The sequence below is a fragment of the Neofelis nebulosa genome, chromosome 2, assembly GCF_028018385.1.
Source record: "Neofelis nebulosa isolate mNeoNeb1 chromosome 2, mNeoNeb1.pri, whole genome shotgun sequence".
Lineage (NCBI taxonomy): Eukaryota > Metazoa > Chordata > Mammalia > Carnivora > Felidae > Neofelis > Neofelis nebulosa.
This window is the reverse complement of record NC_080783.1, coordinates 195087580-195114446: the sequence shown is the minus strand read 5'-3', so window position 1 is coordinate 195114446 and position 26867 is coordinate 195087580. Positions and strand designations below refer to the sequence as shown.

Below are 26867 nucleotides of genomic sequence, written 5' to 3'. Positions count from 1 at the left end.
TTCCCATGTATCTCTGCAATATGAGGGCTCCTTACTTTCCCATATGTCACAACTGAAGGCAGGTTAGTATTTTATTTGCTCCCCTTCCCAATGCCCTTTGCAGACCATTACTCTTCTACCTTTTTTGTAAAACCTCTCTCCTCTGCCATCTTGCTGCAATTCAACCCTTACCATGCTGTCCTCTCCCAAATGCCTCACTACTCCTTCTGTTTTTCTGAGGGCTTTGACATCTGGCTCTCGAAACTCCTCTTTACTGCCTAAGCAGTAACAGGGTTAAGAGGACAGACTCTGGATAGAATCAGAGTGCCTGGGTTCAAATCCTGGTACTACCATATACAAGCTATATTGCTTTGACCATGTTCCTTAACCTCTCTCTTCCTGAGTTTCCTCATTTATAAAATAGAGATGGTTAATAGTACTTCATAGGAGTTGTATGGATTAAAAGAGTTAAAAATACATCAAGGGTTCAGAATGGTATCTGGTACACAGTAAGTGCTCACTCAGGAAACAGTAGCTATTGCTATCATCATCATCATCATCATCATCATCATCATCATCATAAAAGTCTATCTCAGTGTCTATTGGATAACTCATATAACATGTATTTTGAGCTTCCTGAGTTCTTTGAGCTCCTTGTCTACTCTACCCCAGCAACTCTCTTCCACAACTATACCCTAGATATTGTAGTTGCCAGAACGTCTCCACCTCCAATAACTTAGATTCAAATATCCCATCCTTGGGGTACTTGGGTGGCTCAGTCAGTTAAACGGCCAACTCAATTTCGGCTCAGGTCATGATCTCATAGTCATGGGATCAAGCCCCGAGTTGGGATCAAGCCCTGCATTGGGCTCTGCGATGAGCATGACACCTGCTTGGGATTTTCTCTCCCTCTCTGTCCATCTCCTGCTTGTTCCCTACCCACCCCCTCAAAATAAATAATCTTACAAATATATCCCATCCTCTGATGACTACCTCCAGTTTTACAGGACACACACTTAGTTGTGCCTCCTGTATCTGTCTCTCATCATGGAAAACTCTAAATGCCAAACTCCTCTATCATATCTCTGTCAGTTAGCCCCTCTTATATTTATTTGCCTCTTTTTCTATCTTCCTAATCCACTCTCTTGACAACAACTTCGACTTCCACATCCCTATTTCCTTCTATGCAAGATTGGCAAAGTTCCAATCTTGGGTAAATCAACCTATCAAACTGCCTTTTCTTGACAGGGTTGCTGAGAGCTGCTGAGGAGACTCACACACCTGCAGAGGTCAGTACCACTGTTATAAATTCGTAGTCTCCATGTTCAGTGCTACCAGCAGTCTATTTCCTTACCTGCTTGGCCTTCTCCCAGCCTTCCTAATGGCTGTTTCAGACCTTTACCACTCTCTCCAAACCTCTGATTTTCCTGCCTACTACCTACCTATGCCCATTCCACCTACCTCTGCTTCTACTCTCAGCAAATAGTCTACCCCACTTCAGAAAAACAGGCATGAGATTAGAACTACCACAATTTCCTTCTATCGAACCTACAAACCCACCTTTGCTACACCTATATTCACCTATTTCTTCCTTCCTATCATCATGAAGGAGATATCCCCTCCTGCTTAAGGCTAATCTTGGTCCTCTGTGCTCAGGATTCAAACGCACTCACCCTGTAAGACACTAGTTCTCAATGTGCGTTTCTCAGACCAGCAGCATTGGCCTCTCCAGAACTTGTCACAAATGCAAATTCTCAGGCCTCACTCTAGACCTACTAAATCAGAAACTCTGGAATTAGGGCCAAACTGTTTTCAACAAGGCCTCCAGGTGATTCTGATGTATGCTAAGGTTTGTGAACCACCGCTTTATGGAATTATTTGTTGTTTATTCCCTTTCCTGTATTTTCAACCTCTTTCTCTAGTACAATTATTCCCTTGCCTTGAAGAGCCTATGTGATTGCTTGCTCCAAGTACATTCTTGCCTCTCTCCAATCTATTCACCACACAGCAACACATCTGATCAAGTTATCCCCTACTTAAAATTCCTTAAATTTTTTTTAAAGTTTATTTATTTTTGAGAGAGAGAGAGAGAGAGAGCGAGCATGAGCAGAAAAGGAGCAGAGAGAGAGGGAGACACAGAATCTGAAGCAGGCTCTAGGCTCTGAGCTGTCAGCACAGAGCCCAATGCGGGGCCTGAACTCACGAACTGTGAGATCATGACATAAGCCTAAGTCAGATGCTTAACCAACTGAGCCACCCAGGTGCCCCTCCCCTACTTAAAATTCTTTAATGACTTCTCACTGACCTGAAGATAAAGACCAAAATCTTAAGAAGGCCTTAAGGCTCTCCACAGCTCACAACCCTCCTTTTTCACCTTTGGCTTTCTTCATTGAACAAGACCAGCCTCTCTCAACTTCTTGATCTTGCCACGCTCTAGGGCACCCAACAAACTTTGAAATTGTTAGCTCTCTGCCTGAAATACTTTGCTTCTTTTCCAAACTCCTTCTACATCAAGTCTCAACTTAAACTTTCTTTACTTAAAGTACCTAACCATATCCCTTAGTCTCAATTAGGTCCCTGTTAGATGCTCTTCCAGCACTCTGCACTTATCCTCTTAAACCCATATCAAGCTTATAATTATTTAAGTATTATAATCATAATGTCTATTTTCCTTGCCAGAGCATAAGCTCTGTTGGGGGAGAAATCCTGTCTATCTCGCTTACTATAATATCCCCAGTGCCTAGCTTAGTGTAATACCTTGCACACAGGAAATGTGCAAAAAATATTTGCCAAATGACTGAGCCTTTGCATGCACTGTGCCTCTGTCCCCAGTGAAATCCTACACATCCTTCAAGAAATATATTAAAGATGGTTACCAGAAGGGAGGTGGGTGGGGGGCATACGTGAAATAGGTGAGCAGGATTAAGAGTATACTTATGTTGATGAGCACTGGATAATATATGGAACTGTTGAATCACTATATTGTACACCTGAAACTACTATAACACTGTATGTTAACCACAGCGGAATTAAAATTTTTAAAAAGAGGATTATAATCTAGTGTAGGTAATAAACGCTTAAAGAGAAAAAAGAAATAAACATTTCTGGGGCACCTGGGTGGCTCAGTCAGTTAAGCGTCCAACTTCGGCTCAGGAAATGATCTCGCAGTTCATGGGTTCCAGACGCACATCGGGCTCTGGGCTGACAGCTCAGAGCCTGGAGCCTGCTTCAGATTCTGTGTCTCCCTCTCTCTGCCCATCCCCCACTCGTGTGCACATGCGCGTGCACGCGCTCTCTCTCTCTCAAAAATAACAAAAAATGTTTTTAATTAAAAATAATAATAAATTAAACATTTCTATGAAGTCTTCCCTGCATATACATACCACCTGCCTGTTCAAATGAATCACTTCCTCTTTTCTGTTCATACTGTATTGTATATATAACTCTACTAATGCAATAGTTACACACTATTATAAATACTCAACCTTTGTGTCTGAGTCTCCACTACACTGTAAACTCCCTGAGGGCACGGACCACATCTTGCTCACTTTCTATCTCTAGTGCTTAGTAAAGTATCTGACATTAACAACAGATGTCTAATGTTTACGGGGCATATTAAACCTAAGACTGTATCTCTAATATTGCACTGAAAGGTTTTTTCCTAATATTAAATCTGCATTCCAATCCTAGGTTTGTTATTCATTAGCTACACAATCAAACTGTTTAACCTCTTTGGGCCCCAGTTTCCTCACTGGTAAAACAGGGCTAATAATACCAATTTGGGAATATTGCTATGAAAATCAAACAAAATGACATTGTACGACGATTAGCACACATAGTGCCTGGCATGTAGTAGCTTCCCCGCTCTGGCTTCAACTTGGTAGAAACAACTAGGACAAAACAAATACAAAAATAAGTCACAGCAATCAAGGGAGGCTGAGCACAGAGTGAGTCATTCCTTTTAATCATTTGCCCAGGAAGATCAACAATGAAGAAACATAACAAGCAGAATAAACTCTACTGGTGGTATCTCCCTTGGCATACAAAGCTTGGTAAGAAGTCACCCCAGAAACCTCTTGGCTAATGGCCAGCTCTGGCTCCCCAGCTCAGTAAGTCTGGTCTTAGTCTGTGGTGCCAGGAATGGCACTTCAGACCGGAATAGAAACTACCTCATAAGGAAATGTATTTGTACGTGGGAGATGGGGAAGAGGGAGGACAGCTTGAATGTAACCATGTCAATCAAGTGTTTTGCAACCTGCCAGAAAATACTGCAGAATTGTTGGTGAAAACGGACACCACACAACTGCACTTACCTGTAGCCAAGAACCAGCTTAGACTAGATAATGAGCAGATTTCTGCTGTTACCAAAACAATGGTCAGACTTGTAATGCAGTGAACATCTCTAAGGTCCAACTATGCTTGTAACATCTGGGCTGCACCCACAAAGATGACACCAAGCAGCTTTATACATATATTCCTCAGCATAGAGTGCTTCCCACAACCACCAGCTTCACTGCTCATGTGTGCCAAATGTGAAAACAGATTTAACAGTTTCTCTGCTCCTTATTCATAATATGCTTACCTCTGCAGAACCACTGGTATTCAGATCACCTACTTCCTTGGAGTCATTCATTTCAGAATGCTGTGTCACTGTATGTGTAGCTACTTCTTCACTGGGGCTATCTCTCTTCCGAAGCTTCCTGATTAAGCTCTGCTGGTCACTAGAAGATACGGTGGGTCTGAGTGGAGCTCTGGGTGGATTCTGTCTCCTCCAAGATACCCTGCTCCAACCTAGCCCCAGAATATGTGGTTCATCTTCTTCAGGTGGATAGCCCAAACCATCTGCAGTTTGGAACTTTTTAAAAAACACCAGCATGGAATTGGAAGAGTCTGTCCTGAAAGTCTGGCAGCTCCGGGGCCTGCTGCAGTCTGCCTGAATGCACATCCCTTCTAACCACCAAAAGGCATGGCAGACAGAATCCTGGCAGCAAGCAGCCCAACACAACTGGAGAGAGGGGGTTCCTTCAAGAAGCCGGAGGTGATTTTCTCCCCCAGATCTCAGGCCAACTCCAAATTCTGTCTTCTCATGCTGGCACCTGCTCTCACTGGCATCTAAAAACAAGGAATGAAAACATTTTAAGAGGTAATAAAAACACACTACTGATCTGTAAAGTGTCCTGAACACCAACATTTAAGGCTATTTTGAATACTAGTTTTTAAGAAGGTGGGAAAGCTGTCTAGTAAGTGGAACAGAAGAAGCAAAATAGAGTGTTTTTTGGCTCAGGATACTTTAGCTTATAGAAGTACTGTTCCACATTCATCGGTGGTTCCCCTTCTCAATGAGTCCCTTCCACATAGACCTTTCATACAGAATTCCAGTTCATGAAAAAAGCAAGACAGACAAAATAGCTATTCTGGTGGAAGTGTATGGAGGGGTGGAAGGGGCAGAGTCCCACCACTTGACCTTCCACTCATGTCCTGGCCTTTCTCAGGGACAGTGCAAGCACTATGGGACCAGAAGAACAGGTAGTGGAACAGGATGGAATAGTCCACCCACCCCCACCCCACCCACTGAACTGGCAGCAACACAAACGGAGTATTCTTCACCTCCAACAGGTTACAGGTTCATCCATTTTCTAACCAACTGCTTGCCAGAGTCAGGTGGTTTTGCATATCATGGTATCAACCAGAGCTGATCAGTAGTCAATTACCAAAAAGTTTAATCATGAGAGGGATTCTGCTAGAATGAACTTCCTACTGACAAGCCATGTCATGATAAGAAACAAAGGAACAGAAGTACAACAGTGACCTAGTGTGGTTAACATAAATAACATGGTTCAAAATTGTGGATACTGTTGCTTATGGATAAACTTTTGGGCTACTGAATTACTTTAGGCATGGCATTAATTCTCCTGAAATATTACCTCACTTCTGTTTTATTAGATGAAATAAAGTCAAAGCATGTTCTAAATGAAAGCTATTATACAGAGCTCATTTTAAGGTCTTAGTTATATAGGTATCTGTACCCAACTATGGTCAGGGTTATACAGGGCCAGAACCAGGGTGAGGCAAGATCGATGCCTCAGGCACAAAATTTAAGAAGGAATATATTCTCAGAGTCATGTAAGTACAGAGTTGGCTTACCCAACCTTGAGAGTGAGCACCTCCTTAAATTTTGTGCCTTATGTGTCTCTTTCTTCACCCTAGCTCTGGCCCTGGGGTTAGAACACAAAATATCTTGAAATTACACACAGAAAATATGCAGTAGAACCAAAACACTGAAGAGATGGATAATCATGTCTGCACATACACATAACTGAAAAAGGGCTATGACTAACCAGAGCTACAATGGAATAATCAGCCAAAGTCAGGGCACCTGGGTGGCTCAGTCGGTTAAGCGGCCGACTCTTGGTTTCAGCTCAGGTCACGATCTTATGGTTCGTGGGTTCGAGCCCCATGCTGGGCTCCGCGCTGAAGGTGCGGGGCCTGCTTGGGATTCTCTCTCTCCCTCTCTCTCTCTGCACTTCCCCTGCTTGTCTCTGTCTCTCTCGAAATAAATAAATCAACTTAAAAAAAAAAAAGAAGAAGAAGAATCAGCCAAAGCCAACTTGACTCCCAGGAAATACTTACAAAATGTCCAGCAGACTAAATGTGAACACCAGTCAACGGACATATATGAGGAAAATAAAAGCAAGCTTCTGGATGACTGAGCAGGCGCTATGGAAGCCAATCTGCCATTGTTCATTAAAAGAAAAGAGACAGACATTGGCACGAACCTAACATCAGACAAGGCAATTTAGAAACCTAGAAAAAATAGAACTTCCTTAAGAAAAATGAAGAAATAGCAACTATAAAAAAAATGAAGCTACCAAGAGCTACAGAAATACCCCTCATATCCTCATCCACCTTCCCACACAGTAACCAATGGTATGAATCTTGGTTAACAGCTAAGTACACAGACTGTGTTGAAATCAATAAATTGTTACCTCAGTAACCACTGTCAGTCACCTTTATATCAACTTTCCCTCATTCTTCTCAGAGTAATTCTCTCATATTTAACACAGTGAAGAGGTCCACACAGATGAAAATAACCTGCACTTTTCTATAAGTCACTATTTCATTTAATTTTTAATATGTACCGTGACCTCCACTTTTGCTCCTGCAGGAGAAACTGCCATAGGACTTGCCCTCCCACGAGTAGCTAGAACGCTAGACAAAATATATGGAACAATTGTTTTTAGACCATGAACAACAAGTATGTGATCCCAGAGAGAAAGGAAACAAACAAGGTGAGCCCTGTGACCACCAGGGCTTTCCGTACAGCATCATGCTCCAGATGGTGGCACAGGGAAGGAGAGAGCCCAAGCAGACTAGGGCAGACTTGCTGCACTGAGGAAACAGAGTTTGAGGTGACTGTGATAGCAAGAATTTTGGAACAAACAACCAGAAAGGAGGAAGCTACACAGATAAAGAGCTCCCGACAACTGGATAATGGTCCCTTTTCATCTTTGACTGACCACTAATTTACCCCAAGTGTAGGTTGAGATCACATGAGGGAAATTAGAATATATTTTGAACTGAATGAAAATGAAAACATAACATATAAAAATTCATGGGATGCAGTTAATGCAGCATTTAGAGGGAGCATTTACAGTTTTAAATGCTTATTTAGAAAATAAGAAAAGTCTAAAATCGATCATCTAGAGAGACACACAAGGAGAAGGCCATGTGATGACAGAGGCAGAGACTGGAGAGATACAGCTACAAACCAAGGAACACCAATGACTGGCAGTGGCCACTAGAAGCTAAGAAGAGTTGAGGAAGGGCTCTACGCAGAGACTCAGAAGGAACCAACCCTTGATTTTGGACTTCTAGACTCCAGAACCATTAGTTTATCAGGATTTTCTGAAGAGCAGCTAAGGAGACAAAGGGCTCCCAGGCTACATTTACACATGTGGCTGTGACCTTTATCCAGACTGAACAGAGACACCTGGATGCCATTCAGTGGATACGTACAGGGATGTGATGCTGGAAAACTATGGGAATCTGGTGTCCAAGGGGCTTCTCTTTTTCAAACCAAAATTAATCACCCACTGGAGCAAGGGGTAGAGCCCTGGATGGAGGTGTGGAAAATTCTGCCAGGTGCCTGTACAGTCCAGGAGTACTGATTTGAAACAAAGATATCAGTCCTAAAGCAAAACGTTTCTGAAGGATCGTCTCTAGAAGAGTGAACATACAGTGTCATGATTGATAAAGGCCTGGAATGGGAGCACAGAAGCTCCACAGAGAAGTGGCACGGTAATGTGGGAAAGCCTTTAAATATAATTCTTCCGTTATCAGTCACCAGAAAAGTTACACAGGTGAGATAACCCATTAATGTAAAGAATGTGGGATAGTGGGGCACCCGGGTGGCTCAGTCTGATTAAGCGTCCGACTCTTGATTTCGGCTCAGGTCATGATCTTGTGATTCATGAGTTTGAGACCCACATTGGGCTCTGCGCTGTCGGCGCAGAGCCTGCTTGGGATTCTCTCTCTCCCCTCTTTGCTCCTCCCCCACTCACGTTCTCTGTCTCTCTCTCAAAATAAATAAATAAAGTTAAAAAAAAGAATATGGAACAGCCTTTATTATGAACAACTCATCTCATTTCCTTTAAGATTTTGTTTTAAAGTTTATTTATTTATTTTGAGAGAGAGAGGGTGCACAAGTGGGGAAGGAGCCAAGAGAGAGGGAGAGAGAGAATCCGAAGCATGCTCTGCACTGTCAGTACAGAGCCCGAGGCAGGGCTTGATCTCATGAACCATGAGATCATGATCTGAGCCAAAATCAAAAGTCGGACGTTCAACCGACTGAATCAGGTGCCCCAGCTCATTTCCTTTAAATCATCATAAAATTCACATGAACAAGTAACCTTATCCTCAAGAAGGACTCAACAATTATCAATTGTCAGAGAATCCATTCTAGAGAGAAACCCCATAAATGCAACGAATGTAGAAAAGCTTTCAAAATGAACTTTATCCTTTTAAAGTTATCAGAGAATTCATACCAGTCAGAAACCCTACACATGAAAAGACTGTGGGAAAAGCCTTTGCTTAGAACCCAGGCCTTACCCATCATGAGAATGCATAGTGGAGAAGAGCCTTTTAAATGCAATGAAAAGCTTTCAGGGATAACTTAATTGTGTGGCACATCAGAAAATCCATACTGGTGAGAAACCACACTGGTGTAATGAATGTGGAGAAGCCTTTAGGAAGAGCTCAACCTTTATTAGTCATCAACGAATACATACAAGAGAGAAACCCTATCACTGAAATAAATGTGGAAAATCTTTCAGGTATATATCCTTTGCTGGACATCAGAAAACTCACAGTGAAAAGAAACTCTACTGGTGTAATGACTGTGAAAGTCTTTATGAAGAACTTATTGGATATGAGAATTCATACTGAACAAAAAGCCTATTACTGCAAGAAATATGGGAAAGCTTTCAGACACAGCTCAGGCCTTGCTGAACATCAGAGAATCTATATGGAGGAAAACCTCAGGAATGTAATGAAAGTAGGAAGACTTTTCCCCAAAGTTCAGCCCTTAAACAACATAAGAAAATTCATAACAAAGACAGAGCCACCAATTGTAGTTAGTGTGGTAATTCACATCAAGTTAATTCCTTCTGAGCATCAAAGGGGAGACATTCAATAAATTACACAGGTAACAAAAATACTCTGTGCACGTCTATCCTGAAGAACTTCTCACATGTGACGATTTCATTACAGCATAGTTTGTACAGGTGAAATATATGAAAAACCTACATGTCTATCAACACAGATACAGTTACTCTAGAATGCTATGCAGCAACTGAAAACAATGAGGTAGAATCTATATACAGCAACAGAAAGAGTCCCATGATACTTTAAATTTTAAAAGCTGCAGAAATCTATGTCTGATGGGCTTATATATTTTTTTAAATGAAGCTTTTTTGTTTGTACATATGTATTATACACATTCCAAATGATCTAGAGAAAAAAAGGCCAAACTTTAAACAAAAAAATTTTTTTAATCAATGATCTATGCTTTCATCATAAAAGCTAGAAGGGTAAATTATACCCAAAATAAACTGAGAAGAGAAAAGCTAAAGATAAGAATAACCAATGAAACGAAAACAAATAAAAAACAGAAAAAAAAAAATCAATGAGACCAAAATCTGGTTGTTTGGAAGATCAACAAAACTGATAAAGCTCTAGTCAGACTGATGACAGGAAAAAAAAGAAAAAAAAAAGACAGCAGTCACAAATTAACAATATCAGGAATGAAAGAAGGGGTATCACTACTGATTCAATAAACCAGGGGCAGCAAACTATGGCCCAAAGGGTAACTCTGGCTGCTGCCTATTATTGTAAATAAAGTTTTATTGGAACATAGTCACACTCATTTATGTATAAAATGTCTATGGCTATTTTTGCTCCACAATGGCAGAGTTAACTAGCTGCAATAGAGTTTTTTCTTAAGACTCACAAAGCCTACAATGTTTACTATCTGGCCCTTTAAGAAAGTTTGCCAACCCCTGGTCCAAAGAATGTACTTTTGTTTGAACTATGAACTAATGAGTACAGCCTAAATTTAGATGTTAATTTATAGAAGACTGATAAGTTACAAATGATTTTGATTTTTACAGAGATGCAAATTGTTCCTGTCTAGTAAAAGATAAGCTCAAAGGTTTAATTAAGAAGGCACGTTTTCTTCCCACCTACCTATTATCTTTATTTCTTTATTCATTCATCCATTCAACAAATATTACAATGCATCTGTCTCATGCTAGGACTGCTTTGATGGAGATTATAATCTTAATTTAGATGGGGAAGACACAATTAAACAGACAATAATGAACGTAGGATTAAATTAGATTAAATAGACATAATAATGAATACAGGATTGCAAACCAGCATAAGTGCTCTGAAGGAAAGAAATTCAGCCTTTATAGAATAAAGGTAGCTAAACCTGGAATTAACTGAACAGGTATACTATCGCACATGTGACATGCTATCAAAAATATTCACTGTGTGTTGTTTGAAATGAAAAAAATATTGGAAATAACTTACAAGCTTCTCAATAAGAACTGGTTAACTAAATTAAAGACGATCCATGCAGTTATGGGGATGAATAAAGCTACTTTATACAGTACTAATATGCAGTGGTATCTAGGGTACGTTATGTAGAAAAAGAAAAGTTCAGAGCAGTGTGCATAGTATGCTACAATTGGTGTAGGGAGAGAAAGAATATAATGTTTATGCATATATTTGCATAGACTATTTTTGGAAGAATAGTCAAGAAGTTGGCACGGTTGCTTTTAGTAGGGAAATGAGGTAGCTCAAAAGACTGAAGTGAGAGACTTGTCTGTTCACTAAATACCCTTTTTTACCTTTTGAATTTGTACAATGTACATGTAATATCTTCTGAAAGATAAATTTTAAAAATTTAAATAAACAGAAATTTCAATGGCTTCCCAAGGCTCTTAGAATGATAACCAAAAAAAATTTTTTTAATGTTTATTAATTTTAAGAGAGAGTGTGAGCAGGGCAGGAGCAGAGAGAGAGGGCGAGAGAGAATCCCAAGTAAGCTCGACACCATCAATGCAGAGCCGGATGCAGGGCTTGAACCCACAAACCATGAGATCGTGACGTGAACTGAAATTTAGAGTTGGATGCTCAACCAACTGAGCCACCCAGGTGCTCTGATAACCAGAATTCTTAACAACCTAAGAAGATCCTGTATGATCTAGACCATGCCTACCTTTCTGGCCCCAACTTGTATCATTGCTCTCCCTCTGTCGTGCTCCAACTCACCAGGCTTCTTTCATTCCTCAAATGGACTATGCTCCCTCTCCTAACTGGGCTTTGCGCATGCTGCACTCTCTAGTGGGAACTCTCTTGTCTCCCTTCTTTACCCAGTTAACTCCTCTTATGAGATATCAGTGCAGCCATCATGTCTTCAGAGAAGACTCTATGCCAGGTCAGGTCTCTCCGCTTACACACTCTTTGGGCCCTGTTGCCCCTTTCCTTCAAAACAATTATAACACATAAAATTACATTTCTTTGTGCGATCATCTGCTCAATGTCTTCCCCACCCCACCCCACACTGTAAGCTCTAGGATGACAGGACCATGTCTGTTTTGTTTTTTTTTTTCTCTCACACTGTACCTCCAACTCTAGCATGAGATTGGCACATTACACTGCAGGTGCCCCAAAATATCTTTTTCAAACCTTTTTTTTAATGTTTATTTATTTTTGAGAGAGAGCGCGCGCGCGTGTACACACACACACACACACACACACACACACACACACACACACACACACGGGTGAGTGGGGGAGGGGCAGAGAGAAAGGGAGACATAGAATCTGAAACAGGTTCCAGGCTCTGAGCTATCAGCGCACAGCACGATGCAGAGCTCAAACTCACAAACCATGAGATCACGACCTGAGCCGAAGTTGGATGTTTAACCAACTGAGTCACCCAGGCACTCCCCAAAATATCTTTTTGAATAAATGCACAAATAAATGCACATGTGCATGCATGAAGTATTGAAAGAATCCATGAGCAAACTGTCAGGAAACCAGGTGGCCTGATATCAGGTGGGTCATACTGAAGACATCCAGGCTGATAACATGACTTCAAAAAGAGATGAGGCCCATATGCCACAATAAATGAGGGGGGGTGAATGATGGTTGGTAGATGAATAATGATTAGGGAAGGGTAGGAAGTGGTATAAACCTCAAAGAGCAGAACTTTTTCCATGACACTGGAGGAGTACTGTTCAAGAAGTGACAGTGACGAATGATGAGGACATCAGTTCCACCTCCAAATTCAGAGGTACATGGGATATGGAAGAATGAGCAACCATCGCCTGCAGGCTAGAGGGAAAACCATGTCTTCCTCCAAGAGAAAGCCAAATCTATCTAATATCTTAACTCACAAGTTTCAGTATGAGAGGATTTAATAATGCAATGGATTCTTATCACAGTTAAAAAGTTGGGAAGGGAGGGTGGTAAATGTGAGTTGAAAAACACAGAGTTATTCAGGAATGTCATGTCAGACTCACACAAATCACAACGGTTAGGTACTTTCTAGCAAGAAAAAAGGAGAGGATGGAAAATTATGATGATGAACTGATGACAGGGTTGCTGCCTATCCATCCTCGGTACAAATGGTGAAAGTTGTGAGGCAAATCACAGAGGTACTGTGGAATCTGGGGGAACAGATTTAGACTCAGGAGAAATGGTTAAGGAAATTTATGGGAATTACAAGGTTGAAGGGAAAGCAGCAAAAAATTCTAATTATCTGGTTGTTGCTAGCAGCTCTGGTCAAATCCAGATCTTTGAAAGAAGAGGAGATAAAAGTGGGGGTGGGGGGAGGGAGCTATAAGACTGGTCTGACCTGCAAAGGTCTTCTTTTGCTTCCATGGCTCCCTGAAGAATGTCACATAAGCTACACAACTATGTGGCAGCATAAAAGAGAAACATTTCATAACCCAAACACTTCCCCTGTTTTGTGAGGTGACCTGGAAGCCTCAGTTAGAGATCTTACCATTACTCTGGGCTGGAGAGAACCTGTTCAGTGAGGGAAGGAACAACCTGGGGGTTCACACAGGATATTTCAGACTCTCTCTACCTCACTTGTACCTTTTGATTGACGTATTCTTACAATTATTACTAAAGCTTAGTAATGACGGCTAAGATCTCTGATTCATCTGAATCTTAACTGACAATTTGATCCTTTGTCTTAGCTCAAGGGAATAGAGAGCCTGGGAAAGGACAAATGGTCAGAAGCACTTAAGTCTTTGACAGTGACCAAGAGTAAAAACAAATGTAAGGTCTGGGGCAGGTTAACTGTCTATGGCATTGCTAAGAAAATTAATCTCAGTCAGGAGTGGAGGTACTCTGATCTCTCAGTTCACATGTTTACTTAGCAAGATTTTGACTGAGTTATTTTTTTTTTTATTAAATGTTATTTAATGTTGCTCCATTATGTGTTCAATAATAAAAATATGGGGGAAAACCAGTTCTTTTCCATCTATTCAGTAGATCATAATTCATAATTTAGCCCTCTTAGAGGGCTAAAAGACATGGGATCCAGATTCAGCTCTAGATCAATCATTTACTACAATTTAACCTTTGGAAAGTAATTTAACCTAAGATTCAATTTTCATTGTTTTCATTGTTGTTACTCTTGAGAAAAAGAGTTCATCAGAGGAGGAAGCAGGGGAGCACTGGTAGAGTCAATATTGGATTCTAGAAGTAACTTGGATAAAAGGTAAGATGAAAATAAGCTCCAATTTTAGATCAGTTCCTCTCCTGCCCACGCCGTCATAGCCTGGCTCCGCTCCCAGGGCCTAAGCAAAAGCAATATTAAATCCTTACAAAAGAGGGCTTACATAGAACCTTAGGCTGAAAACCCTTTGGGAAAGTCTGGAACCTACTCCTGGTAGAAGCATGTAGAAAGCTTACCCAGTGGAGAACAGGAGGGCAGAGCCAATCCCTTTCCTTCTAAAGCCATGGCAAAACAGAGAATACAGGGCTCCCATATGTATTATTTGGAGAATCCCCAAAACAGGAAGCTCTGGAACTAGCAATACTTACTTATTATTACCGCCTCTCAAAATACAAAATTCTAATAAATCTAGCACAAAATCTAGACCAGGTTTCATAATCCCCAGCAGCAGAGTGGAGAAGTCTATAGGAAAAAAAAATTATTACCAGTGGAAATTCATCAAATACTTTAGGAAGCTGTGAACAACTCTAGAAATACTTACAGACAATGCTGTTACCTCTGGCATTTGTAATTCTCAGGTAACAAGCCTGACTCTTCCAGCTAACTTGGAAACTTCAGAGTTTCCAAGACAGAGCTGGCAACCAAGAAGGAAGCAGATACAGAACACCCACTACTTTAGGAACCATACTGTTATGGTCATTGGGAATTCATACTTTAACCAAATTCATCAAACTGAATCCCAATGGAAGGACTGACATGGTAGAAACGAGAGTAGAGAGAACGCCCCGTCAGTGTTATTAAAAAAAAAAAAAAAAGAACAGTTGGTAAATTCTTCTCTTGGGGGACAAAGGGAAACCAAGTTTCTGTGGATAATAATGAATGCATGGTAAGAACATTATGCAAGCAAAATTTGCACTTACTTTTAATATTCATTCAAATTAAAATTTCAGAATTTTACAATATGGTCAAGAATCCATTCAAAGCTTTCCTTTGATTATTATACCTGTAATGAACTATTATCAAGCAGTAAAGCAGAAGCCCTAAATTTGGTGAAGTCAGTGACTGAACTATGGCTCCACACCAACTGTCTTCCTGCGGCTATAATCAAAAGCATGCATTCTTTTAGAAGCAATAGGTCTTAGCCAAGATGGCTGCCATATGAAAAGCAGACAGCAGGGATATTATCAATCCCCAAAACAACTGACAGGAACCGTTCAAATGCAAACCACCTCAGGGGGCACCCTCCACCTTCCTTTTGACTGTCAGCATGTCTATCACCTGCACACCCACTAACAAACAAACACAAAAATGGTTCCAGTGACTCTCCAAACCAGTTCTCTCCCACAGTGGGGTAGCATATTCAGAAAGCAAAGCAGAGGTGGTAACTAAATCCTCTGAAGGGCACAATCAGATATTATGAAGTTTGGAAAAAGCCAGGGTAATAACTGGTGCCCTCTCTCCTCTTCAAAAGGCCCAACACTTTTTTCCTCAACTGCACACAGGTTAGAATGAAAGGTGGCAGCGGCCTCACAAAGCAGCCCTTTGAAAAGAAAATAATTACCATTCATTGCCTTTGCTGTGTGCCTAGCTTTGTTAAGAGCACAGTTTGTTAAATGTTGTGGTGTAGGTGATTTGCTGAAACTAAACTAACTGCTACACAAGAATCAATAGGCTTTGTGTCCATATTCTGACTCCTTTTCCTTGACAACATGTAATATTTCCATTTTTCCCAAAGACCATTCTGATCAAAGACAAACTCCCCATGGAACCAGCTGCCCAACAGATGTCTCACAGCCACTGTTCACATTAACTCCTGATTGCCTGCTAGATGGAAAACAAGCTTCCAGCGACTCAACCACAAAACCTGAGTCCTATAGCACTTCTCTGATTAAGCGTACTTGGAAGAGTAAGTCGCCTCCTGTAAGACTGTCGCTAAAGAAGCCTTGAAAGTACTGGATTGCGGCAAACTGCTGAAGAGAAAAATCATAACATCTCCTTAGAAGATGGTAATATTTACATGCAAAAGAGGGGGAAAAGGTTCTTTTAATCTCCTATTTAAAGCAGAATATGGACACTTTAAAGGACCTATGAAAACCCCCCTCATTTAATCTTGGTTTGATGAAAAAATACATCCAATCTCCAAGGTGAGGTTCATACAGAACCGTCTGGAAAACTGAGTTAAAAAAACATTGTTTCCAAAAGAAAATCCCATATCAAGATCAATACCCTTACTCCATCTCACCCCATCCTCTGTCCCTCACCCCATGGGTTGAGGCTTTGGCCCCTGAAATAAAGACTGCCGGGGTCTGAATCTCTATACAGTCAACTTACTAGCTGTGTCATCCTGGGTCCCATTTCTTGGTTTCTTCATAAGTAAAAACAGGAATGATGGAATGATGGTAACAGTACCTAAACTCACAGGGTTATTATAGATATAAAAGAAGGTAATCTATGCAAGCAAAGTACTTAACACAATGCCTGGTATATAGTTAAAGCTCAGTATATATTAGCTGCCATTACTTCTGTTGTTCCAACAGTGCATTTCAGCACAGGTACACTCCTTCCAGAAAGCCTTCTTTGATGAAACCTTTACCCCCAGATTCCTCTCTGCATATCCTCTATCACAGTATTTCTCCCACTGGATCATATCCCTTTGCTTACCTCACACACTCTGCCCTGTTGAAGTGCTGGAGTTGTATGTTGTAACTCTGTATTTGTAGGCACAGTAAAACGCTTGGCATGTAGAAGGTGTTCAAAGAATTGTTTAATTTTAAACATTTACCCAATATTGAAATAAATTTATGCTATTTTTTAAACTAACAAAATCTAGCAAAAGATGTCAGCTCCACTACTTGACTACTTGAATTGTAGTCGTTCGAATCAGCTCCTTAATCGTAATTAAATTTCCTTGGCTAAAAGAAGGCAGGGACAGGAGAGAAAAGCAAAGTTCTCAGCTCACTAAGAAACGAGAACTGGTTTTCCGGGTTAAATTGGAGAGAGCACTGAATGGGAGGTATGATGAGATGTACAAAAAGAAACGGAAGAAAAGCGAAATGGATTAAGAGATCTTTGCGTCTAAAGTAACCAGCTAGAAAACAGCCTTTCCTGCCTGCACTGAAACATCCTTTCAAACCACAAAGCAATCTTTCCTCATGAAAGGACCAACCACATTTCAGTTCCCCAAGCTATCTATTTCAGAACATGCCAAAGGAAGGACAGGCTTTCACCATAGAACTTTCTGAACAAAGTGGCAGTGGAAAATAGTTCCCAGTTCACCTAGACAAACAGCCATCCATCACAGATGACATCTAGATCCATTCAATTTTCCTTCTCCCAAGCAATAATGGGAAGGAAAAGAAAAAAAAGCTCAGGTTCTGGTCACCTAGGTGGAAAGACAGAAACCAGTCTATAACAATTCTAATGCCTACAGCTTTTACCTGATATTTATTTTAAAAATCAGAAGTTTGAGGGGCGCCTGGGTGGCGCAGTCGGTTAAGCGTCCGACTTCAGCCAGGTCACGATCTTGCGGTCCGTGAGTTCGAGCCCCGCGTCGGGCTCTGGGCTGATGGCTCAGAGCCTGGAGCCTGCTTCCGATTCTGTGTCTCCCTCTCTCTCTGCCCCTCCCCCGTTCATGCTCTGTCTCTCTCTGTCCCAAAAATAAATTTAAAAAACGTTGAAAAAAAAAATTTTTTTTAATAAATAAATAAAAATAAAAATAAAAATCAGAAGTTTGGGGTGCCTGGGTGGCTCAGTCGGTTAAGTGTGAGACTTCGGCTCAGGTCATGATCTCGCAGTTCGTGAGTTCGAGCCCCACATCAGGCTCTGTACTGACAGCATGGAGCCTGGAGCCTGCTTTGGATTCTGTGTCTCCCTCTCTCTCTGCCTTTACCTCACTCATGGTCTCTCTCTCTCTCCCAAAAATAAACATTAAAAATTTTTTTTTGAAAAAATAAATAAAAATCAGAAGTTTGCATTAATTAGATACAGTTGCTATTAATTTCAAAGACCTTTCTGTTAAGGTTTAGTCCAAAGCCATTTTTACAACCAAGCTATAAGTGAGAATATTAATCAAAATAGTGGTATAGCTGAAAATAGCTCTCCTGCCATAAAGTTACCTGTTCAAAAATGATCCAGTCATCAAGCCTTTATAATATTTAAAGGAAGATTGAAGGCAAATGATTAAACCATATACTTAAAAACAAAACAAAACAAAAAACACCTGTAACTAGGGGGTTACATTGCTGCATATAATATACTCAGAATCTCCTGCTTCGCTTTTTCTCCCACCACCTTATGACTAAAAGACTCTGGAGAATGCTGTCAGCAAGAAACGCACGCCTCCAAGCCACAGTATGAAAGAACGAACCCACACCTCTCCAAGTAACACAGGCTTTGTACTTCAAAAAGCACAGGTATCAAATGATAACAGATAAACTTCAGCCTATACATAAAAGTGGTTCTAAAAAGAAACGTTGTTTTTTTATAGAGAAAGCCCCCAGGTATGGTGTCACGAATCTAGCAATTCCCTACATGGCCCACTTGTAGAGGTTATTGTTAAAAACCTGCAGCTGACTGCTGTCTCTGACTGCAGGGCTGATAAATTATTTGCATTCATCACAATCATACCAACCTTCTCTGGAAACCCACACAATGAACCTTGAATCAGAGCCCTGCTTTGTTTTTCAGGAAGGTTTAAAAATTTTTTTTGCTGGTTGATTTGGTTTTCTAAAGAGAAGGTCATTTGGAGGACTGTGGCAGAGGGATGTAAATTATATAAAATAGCAGTGAGCTTGGGAGGAAATAAGGAAATAAGGGAGCAAGCCATGAAGTGCTCTTTCAGCAGATATGGCCAATAGAGGAAAAGTTTGTGTCAATTTATCCATTAAAAATCTCTCCTTTTGGAGTATTATGTAAGTGTCATAAAAAAAAAAAAAAACTGCAGTGGGCTGAACTGGGCCATGTGAGGACTCAATACAACCAAGCTTCGAATACTTAAATATCTTAAACCACTTTTTGCTTATAGCAAATAAAATGCAGAGCTGCAGATGCTTCCTCATCTGTGTGTAAATGAAAGCAAAACTGTGTGAGTAGTTAGTATTCTTAGAATTTTTGAGAGCCAGTTTATTTAAATTAAATCAAAGCCAATCTGTATCTGTACAGAAATAATTTTCTCAGGGCTCTTGTTCTCTAGACTTTATAGAGCTGTACATACTCTTCTCTCTACCTCTCCCTCTGAGATCAAGAAGTGAAAAGAGCTCTCCAGGTCCAAAACCACTTCACATGAATCTGGGAGAAGGAAGTTCAAAGGGATCAGAGCATCATTCGTCTTAGCAGCCCATTATAGAACAGGGTTCAACTCTTCCCTGCCCGGTTCTTTGTGTTCCCATAGCACATCTTGGAATTTATCATGTTTCTTTATGTTTCTATATCTATCTCTGCTTCCATAGTGTGAACTCTCTGATGACAGGAACTGGGTTTTATTTAGCTGGAGACAGTGTCTATTGACCTGAATTGTATGTTTCTACAGTATGTACATAACACCCAGATTTTATCATCAAGTGATTTCAATTAAACATCCTAGAGAAGGTATTAAAAAGGCAGTAAGCATATAAGACAACACATATGAAGAACTAGGGATTGCAAATATTAGGGAAGTGCCATCTAGTTAAAGTCATCTATATAACGCAGCACCAACATTCAGATAATTTGGTATTGTTTGGTTTATTTATTGTAGTCATGTGGCTTTTAATAGATTTCATTTTGATGACATGTACTTTCATGTATCTTTCTCTTATACCTCCATTTTCAAATTCATTGTAATACACATTCTACTGACAGAAATAAAAATTGGGGCCAAATGGTCAACACCTCCCACTACCAAATTATCCAGTACAGACTCCCTCTAGCCACAGAGAAACTGACCTTTCCTTATCATCACCTAAAATAGCAGTATTATTCCGCTGCTTCAAAAATGACATTAATTCTAGGTGGGGCAATAAGGATATCCAAGTATGTGTGTGTGTGTGTGTGTGGGTCTCTCTCTCTCTCTCTCTCTCTCTCTCTCACACACACACACACACACACATTCCCCATAGGCACACAGGAAACTCCTTGAAAACACATCATACACAGGGCCTTCACTCTTTACCTCTTCCTTCCCACTGACATAGGCAGCCATGCTGCCAAGGCAGCAACCCCCACGTGAAATATGAGAGTGGAGGCGAAACAGCTCAATCAAAACAGACTGGAAAGGAAAGGAGGGTATGCGTGTCAGTGAAAGTCTCCGTGGAAAGGCCAGACAAGTTTTGCTTCTGCCTTGACCATCCTAGGCACATAGCCCTGCTCAAGGTCTGCTTACCTGAGCTTAAAGGCCGAGCCCTCCCTTTAACCTTTCATAGAATGGGTAACATGAAAATTCACCCCAGTATTTGAAAAGTGCATTGTGAGAAATGTCAGGGTGCGGCTCGTGAGCATACCCCGGAGAGCACAGCTGACAGGCATTTTGAAAATAAGCAGTTCGGGACTGATGAAATAGAAGGCACAGGTAGAAGAGAAGCTCAGCACTGCTTCAGCACTTGGGGGCTGTTTTGCTTCAGGCTAAAAGCCACAGACTGACCCAGCAGGATGCAGATTACTCAACTTTCTGAAATGGAATCTGGCTCTTCAGCTTCTCTCCACAAGGTCCCTTCATTTATTCTGATTAAGACTCACTCATTTTACCTGGCCTACTTCCATAAGCCTCCAGCTGACTCAGGTTGCCCCCAGTTAAGGACAATAAACACTGAGCTGTATTCACGTTCACACGCGCGTGCGCGCGCACACCAGAGGAGTCATTTCTTTTAAAAGCCAGTCCTGTCAAACTTTTAAGCCTGAATCTGAAATTAGAGTAGAGAAGTAAAACCAAATCAATATAATTCCCCACCTCCCAGGTCTGGTAATACTAGACATTCTCCTATTACCTACAAGTGAGAGAATCCACGAGCAGACATTTATTTCAAACGCAAATGTGCTGCTGGATTAGAATCAAAGCATAATGTTAAGCCAGTTGGAAGAAAGACAGCATTCCTAAAAATTCTGTCATTTAGTGGAAGGCATTAAAAAGGGGAATTGAGGTGAGCTACATGGGCACTCACCTTAGCGGCAGAGTCTGAAGTTGATGGAGTTTCAGATAGGCCTTGGCCAGCATTCCTGTCTGCTTTTGTTTCTCCTAGAACAGTGTCTGTGATGGTTAATGCGCCATTCAGGATATTCTTAACTCCTGCTTATCTTAAGGTATTTTACAGTTTCCTTTTGTGATTGACCAGAGAAATTCAGAATTTGTATAATCTGGTGCTTGTCTGATACTAAGCCCTGGAACTGTTCACCAGAGGGCCTGAGTAACCAACCTGATGCCGAAAAGGCAGGAGCACACTGATGCAGAAAAGAGTTTCCAGAGCTCACTGGTTGGGTATACGTAATACTTATGAAGTCACCAGAGGACAAACGCTTCCAAGTTAGGGGCAAAGGCTGCAGCTGTCACACTGTCCCCAGATCTCCAGATAACCACCTTCACCGCTTATCTGGGGCCATGGGTTATTAATGGTGGAGCAAGTCAGCTGGATTGAAAGGAAAGATGGAAACATATTGTAGACAGCGGCTTCACCCACACAATTATGAGCAGAAGGTTACTCTACTGAGACCAGACATCAAATCACCTAGTCTCCTACATTTCTAGGATTTTGCAAGAAGAACTGGGTCTCCACTGTCATTGAATTACCCTGGGACCCTAGGGAGGCCTCAGCCTCTCTGAAGGGAATCTTGATGCCAGTAACATCATCCTTTCAAAGGGATTTTCTGTTCCTTAGGAATGGCAAAGGAATCAACATACTGCATGCTCCATGAGAGCAGAGACCATCTCTCTCTGACTCACCACTGCATCTCTAATGCCCAGGATTGTAGGTACCCCAAAAAAACGTTTTGAAGAAAGGGACTAACTCTGGCAAGCTACTTCTGACACAAAATCCAAAAGTGCTATTGAACCAGCCACAGTCAATGCAATAACCTGGCCTATCACACGGCCTTGCCAAGCATGGGCACATCAACAGTTTTGGGGAAAGTGAACCAGGGCTCAGGGTCAGGTGGTGTCATGATAGCAGAACAGAGTCCTCTTCCAGAGGAAAAGTATCCTCGGCTGAAAGAGGAAACAAGTAGTCAGTCATGCTCCTTAGTGGAATTTTATAATCATGGAAAACACACAATGTAGCTCATCCTACCACGGCTTCCACCAACCTCAGGCCTATAAAGCCATGTGAATGGAGGTCTCCTTTTCCCGACAATGCAGAAAGACCAGCTGCCTGCCTGCATTCTACTTCTAAAAATGTGGGAACTGAGATCCCACTGGGTGGAAGTTTAAGAAGCTGGGAGAGACTTCAAACCTAATGCCCACTGCGTCATCTTGCAGTTAGACAAGAGTTTAACCAAACAGGATATTATGTTATCATGTTATAATGACTACTGTTAACACTTGCTGAACTGTCACTTATGTACCTGGGAGTAGGCTAAATACTTTGCATAAACATTTTACTTAATCCTTACAACAATCCTATGAGAGACACTGTCATTCTCACTTTGAAGATAAAAAAACCTGATGAAATGTGGGTTTCAGTAATACCACCCAGTATGTAAGAGAACCAGGACTCAGAGCCAGGCCTGTCTGACTCCTGAGTCCATGTTCCAAGCTCTTGCTACTCTGCCTCCTCCTGTCTCTTGCTGGGTCGATGAATAGGTAGGTATCAAGACCAATTCTTGCAGCTTCTAAAACTTACTCATTATTGCCTGAAATCAAAAGTGGTTAAAGGAACTTAACCACATAGACTGACTTTTCTTAAGGAAGCTCTTAGATGAAGGATCGGAAAGGAAGTTCAAAAGGCAGTCCCTCAAACCAAGAGCTATGCACTTTGGCCCAAACTTTTCAGTACAACTCATCTGAGAATAAATGTCCAAACACTAACCACACACACAGTTCTTAATCACGTTCCTCCTGGTTCCACACAATGACTTGAACTGAAAGCTGTTTCAATTAGTAAGATTTTTATGCAATCTCCAAAATAAGCCAAAAGGCTTACTTTGGCCCTGCAATTGTTATTTTGTTTTTATAAATTCCTCCACTGTATTATTTCCTCCCTTGAAGAATTCCTAAGGCAAGTCCATTTCAGACAGCTTTTAAATCATATTGGATTTACTGCCCAGTTATACCATTGTCTTATCCCTCTTCACTTTGTCACACAAGTTAGGAAATACATTTGTGTTTGCATTGTTTCTGAAGGGCAAAAAGAACCCACCAAAATTATGCTCCAAGATACAGAGCAAGACTTAAGATGATCATCTTTTACTGAAGAGTGTTTAAGCAAAACACAATTGCTTCATTTCATTGGGAGAGAGGCTAATTTTAGAGGATTTTGGTTGGTCTTACTTAGGTCAATTAAATTGTGATATAACAAGATCCCAAAGACCTGCTCAATGCTAGCTGAACTTTAGAATCAAAAAGCTCGCATGATTTGTGTTAACAGCCAGAAAACTCTACCTTCCCCCAGCTGCATATACTCAAGTCATTATCCTACAATCTGAGGAGACAGATGTAGGATTAATAATTTATCACCTTCCTGTACTGCAATGTAGTTAAGAATATAGGACAGTTTGGCAGGAGAAAGTTCTTGCTGAAGGCTCATCACTATGAGATTTATTCCATTAGTCATCCACCTTAAATTAGATGCCCAGCAGATACAAGAAGAGCAGGGATATAATGCCCTTTAAAAAGTCTCCTGAAAATGCTTTCTCCTAAGGATAAGACCAATGCATGATCAAGATATATTACTCTCTTAAAAGAAAAAGATACCACTTGGTCTGTCTGGTACAGCAGGGGCTACAGCCCTCAAAGTACAATCAAACGATAGGGGCAAAGGAGGAAAGTGAATGCAGGTGCCTTCTGTCTGTCAGGGGCAAATGCAGGTAGTTATGAGAACAAAAAGAAAATAGCAACAAGTGGGGAAAAGACGTCTTGCTAAGCCAGAAGCTGCCTTTGTCCCAACTGTAGTCTCTACAGGAGGTTGAGGATCCCACCCAGGGTTTGGGACGAATTAAAAAATAAATATGGCAGGGGTGCCTGGCTGCCTCAGTCAGTAGAGCACGTGACTTTGATTTCAGGGTTGTGAGTTTAAGCCCTACGTTGGGTGTAGAGACTACTTAAAAAAATTTTTTTTAAACTAAACAAATATGGCAGTTAGAGGTAAATGGAGATCAAAATATCATCTTTATAATAAGCGATAAGGTGACTGGGGAACATAGCTTAGATGTACAACCACATACTGGCTTTCTAATACTTTCCTGTACTTAATTAAACTTACCCAGTTGGACACAGGCAGGCTATCCTGGAATGGGCAGACCAGTTAGAGCACGGCAGAATGTATGCAAATCCTGAAGACAGGCCATTCCATACAATAGGAGTCTTTTTCAACCTCACCAATCAGAAAAAAAGTCACTCATCCATTCAGAGAGAGAGCCAGAAAAAAGGCAGAAAAAAGAGCTAAAATCACCTTCCAAATATTGTTCTCTCCTGGGAAGTGAAGGGCCCACTTAATGAGCCAAGAATGAAAAATAGGGTAGAAAAGAACGATTCTCCTCAACATGTATATTCCAACGTGGTGTCATTTCCAGCATTATTTTTAGGTTAATCCAACAAACTGTTACTGCTACCTACTATGTGCTAGATTCTTGGTGTGTAACTGTGATTAAGACAGTTTCTTGAAGCAGACACATAAGTGAGTAACCATAGTAGCCATCTGCTCCCAGCCACATCTGCTATGATTACTTAGGTTACTTACTCAGAACACAGGTTACTCCCTGGCATACCTGGTACCAGACTCACCATCTACAATAAATAACTATAAATCTGGACAGAATATACAAAACAACTGTTCTTAGTCAGGAGATAACAGCCAGTACAAGGCTGCAATCCCCGAGAGAGATTGCAGAAGAGAAGAAACTTGAAGTGAGCCCTACCACTGCCCAGGTCTCCAGGGCCAACTTCCCAACCACAGCACCAAAAGCTGGAACCCAAACAGAACACAGGGGGCTTGCTGAGCCCAGCAAGCAGAGATATGAATTTGGCTAAAATCTGAGTGGTGAGACACTGGAGAGGAAGGAGCTGTGAAAAGAGGGAGCCCCAGAAGTCCTTAGGGAGGGTCCCCTGCCAGGCTGAGAGCTGGAATGTAAAGGCACAGGGCAAGACTCGAGGTTTATGAGATAGCAGACGCTACAGGGCAGAGAGGGGAACAGAATCACTAGAGGTCGAGCAGCGCTGGGGGTAAGAATAGGAGCACTTTGGAATTTGGCTCTGCCAGAGCGAAGAAGTCACATTAACACCACAGACGAGCACACACCAGAAAGACCTCACCTCAGGACTAAGGACCACACTCTAGAGCAAGACCCACTCTGAATCTCTCCTCACAAAGCCTAACACACACAGTACAGCATGATATAATAACAGAGAGCTGTAAGACACTACAAGAACATTAAAGAATAAGTTCAAACTGGAGGTCTCAGAATATATCAGAAAGGAGCTTATGTTTACCTGAATCAGACAACCTCAGTGAGAAGACTAACGGCACTCTGCACGAGACAGGACTCTACAGTGACGTGAATGTGGAGGAAAGAAAAGAGTGTGGAATGACTCAGGGATTTCTACCTCAGAACGCAAGAGGAGGTGGTCTTTTCACTGTTATAGGGAACACAGGAGGAAGAAGGACAAAGGACCATGGGTTTGGTCTTGATACATTAAGTCGGAGGCAGCTGTGAGCCATCCAGTTGGAAACGTATGACATGCAGGTGGGTATGTGCTCTGGAAAGGAGTGAATGAACAGCTATGGATTTGGGAGTAGACGGCACACGTCTTAACAGTTATGGGAAAAAATGAGGCTACCCAGGGGGCACACACAAGAGTTAGATAAGGAAGGGTAGAAAAAGAACCCTGAAGAACAAAACACTGAATAAACAAGCTGACAAGGGAGTGAGGGAAGAATAATTAGAAAGTTCAGTGAACGGGCTGGAAGGGGAACAAAGAACAGCACTGCACCCCTGTACCTTTTCACTTACCATGGCACGGTATTCACATGGCTACTCCCTCGTCAAACTGGGAGTTCTTCCAGGGCAGGAACTGTGTTGTACTCATCTTTATCACCCTTGTTCCTAGCCTAGGACCAAACTGTCAGTAAGTTCTCAAAAACCAGTTATGAGGGGCGCCTGGGTGGCTCAGTCGGTTAAGTGTCCGACTTCGGCTCAGGTCATGATCTCGCAGTTTGTGAGTTCGAGCCCCGCGTCAGGCTCTATGCTGACAGCTCAGAGCCTGGAACCTGCTTCAGATTCTGTGTCTCCCTCTCTCAGCCCCTCCCCTGCTCACACTCTGTCTCTGTCTCTCAATAATAAATAAACGTTAAAAAATTTAAAAAAAAAACAAAACAGTTCTGAATTGAATGTTTTCTCTTGTTTATTAACTAATACTTACTAATTGGGTGATCTACTTCTCAGAAGCGGGGGAATGTCAGTAGAAGTTTTCACAGCCAACTGTTAGCTTTAGGCCTACATGAGCCTTGGT

General features: G+C 41.4%; 1 protein-coding gene across 6 annotated transcripts in view; it reads right to left on the bottom strand.

Moving 5' to 3' along the window:
• Positions 1 to 26867, bottom strand: part of KIAA0319L (KIAA0319 like) — a 93506-nt gene that overhangs the window by 61542 nt on the left and 5097 nt on the right. For 5 of the 6 annotated variants that reach the window (XM_058718110.1, XM_058718106.1, XM_058718107.1 and 2 more), the window contains exon 2: positions 4562 to 5091. In XM_058718110.1, the coding sequence (XP_058574093.1) occupies positions 4562 to 5091 (530 nt within the window). Of the gene's footprint in view, positions 1 to 4561; positions 5092 to 24621; positions 24745 to 26867 lie in introns of those variants that run through there. The other variant, XM_058718111.1, reaches the window with a different exon arrangement.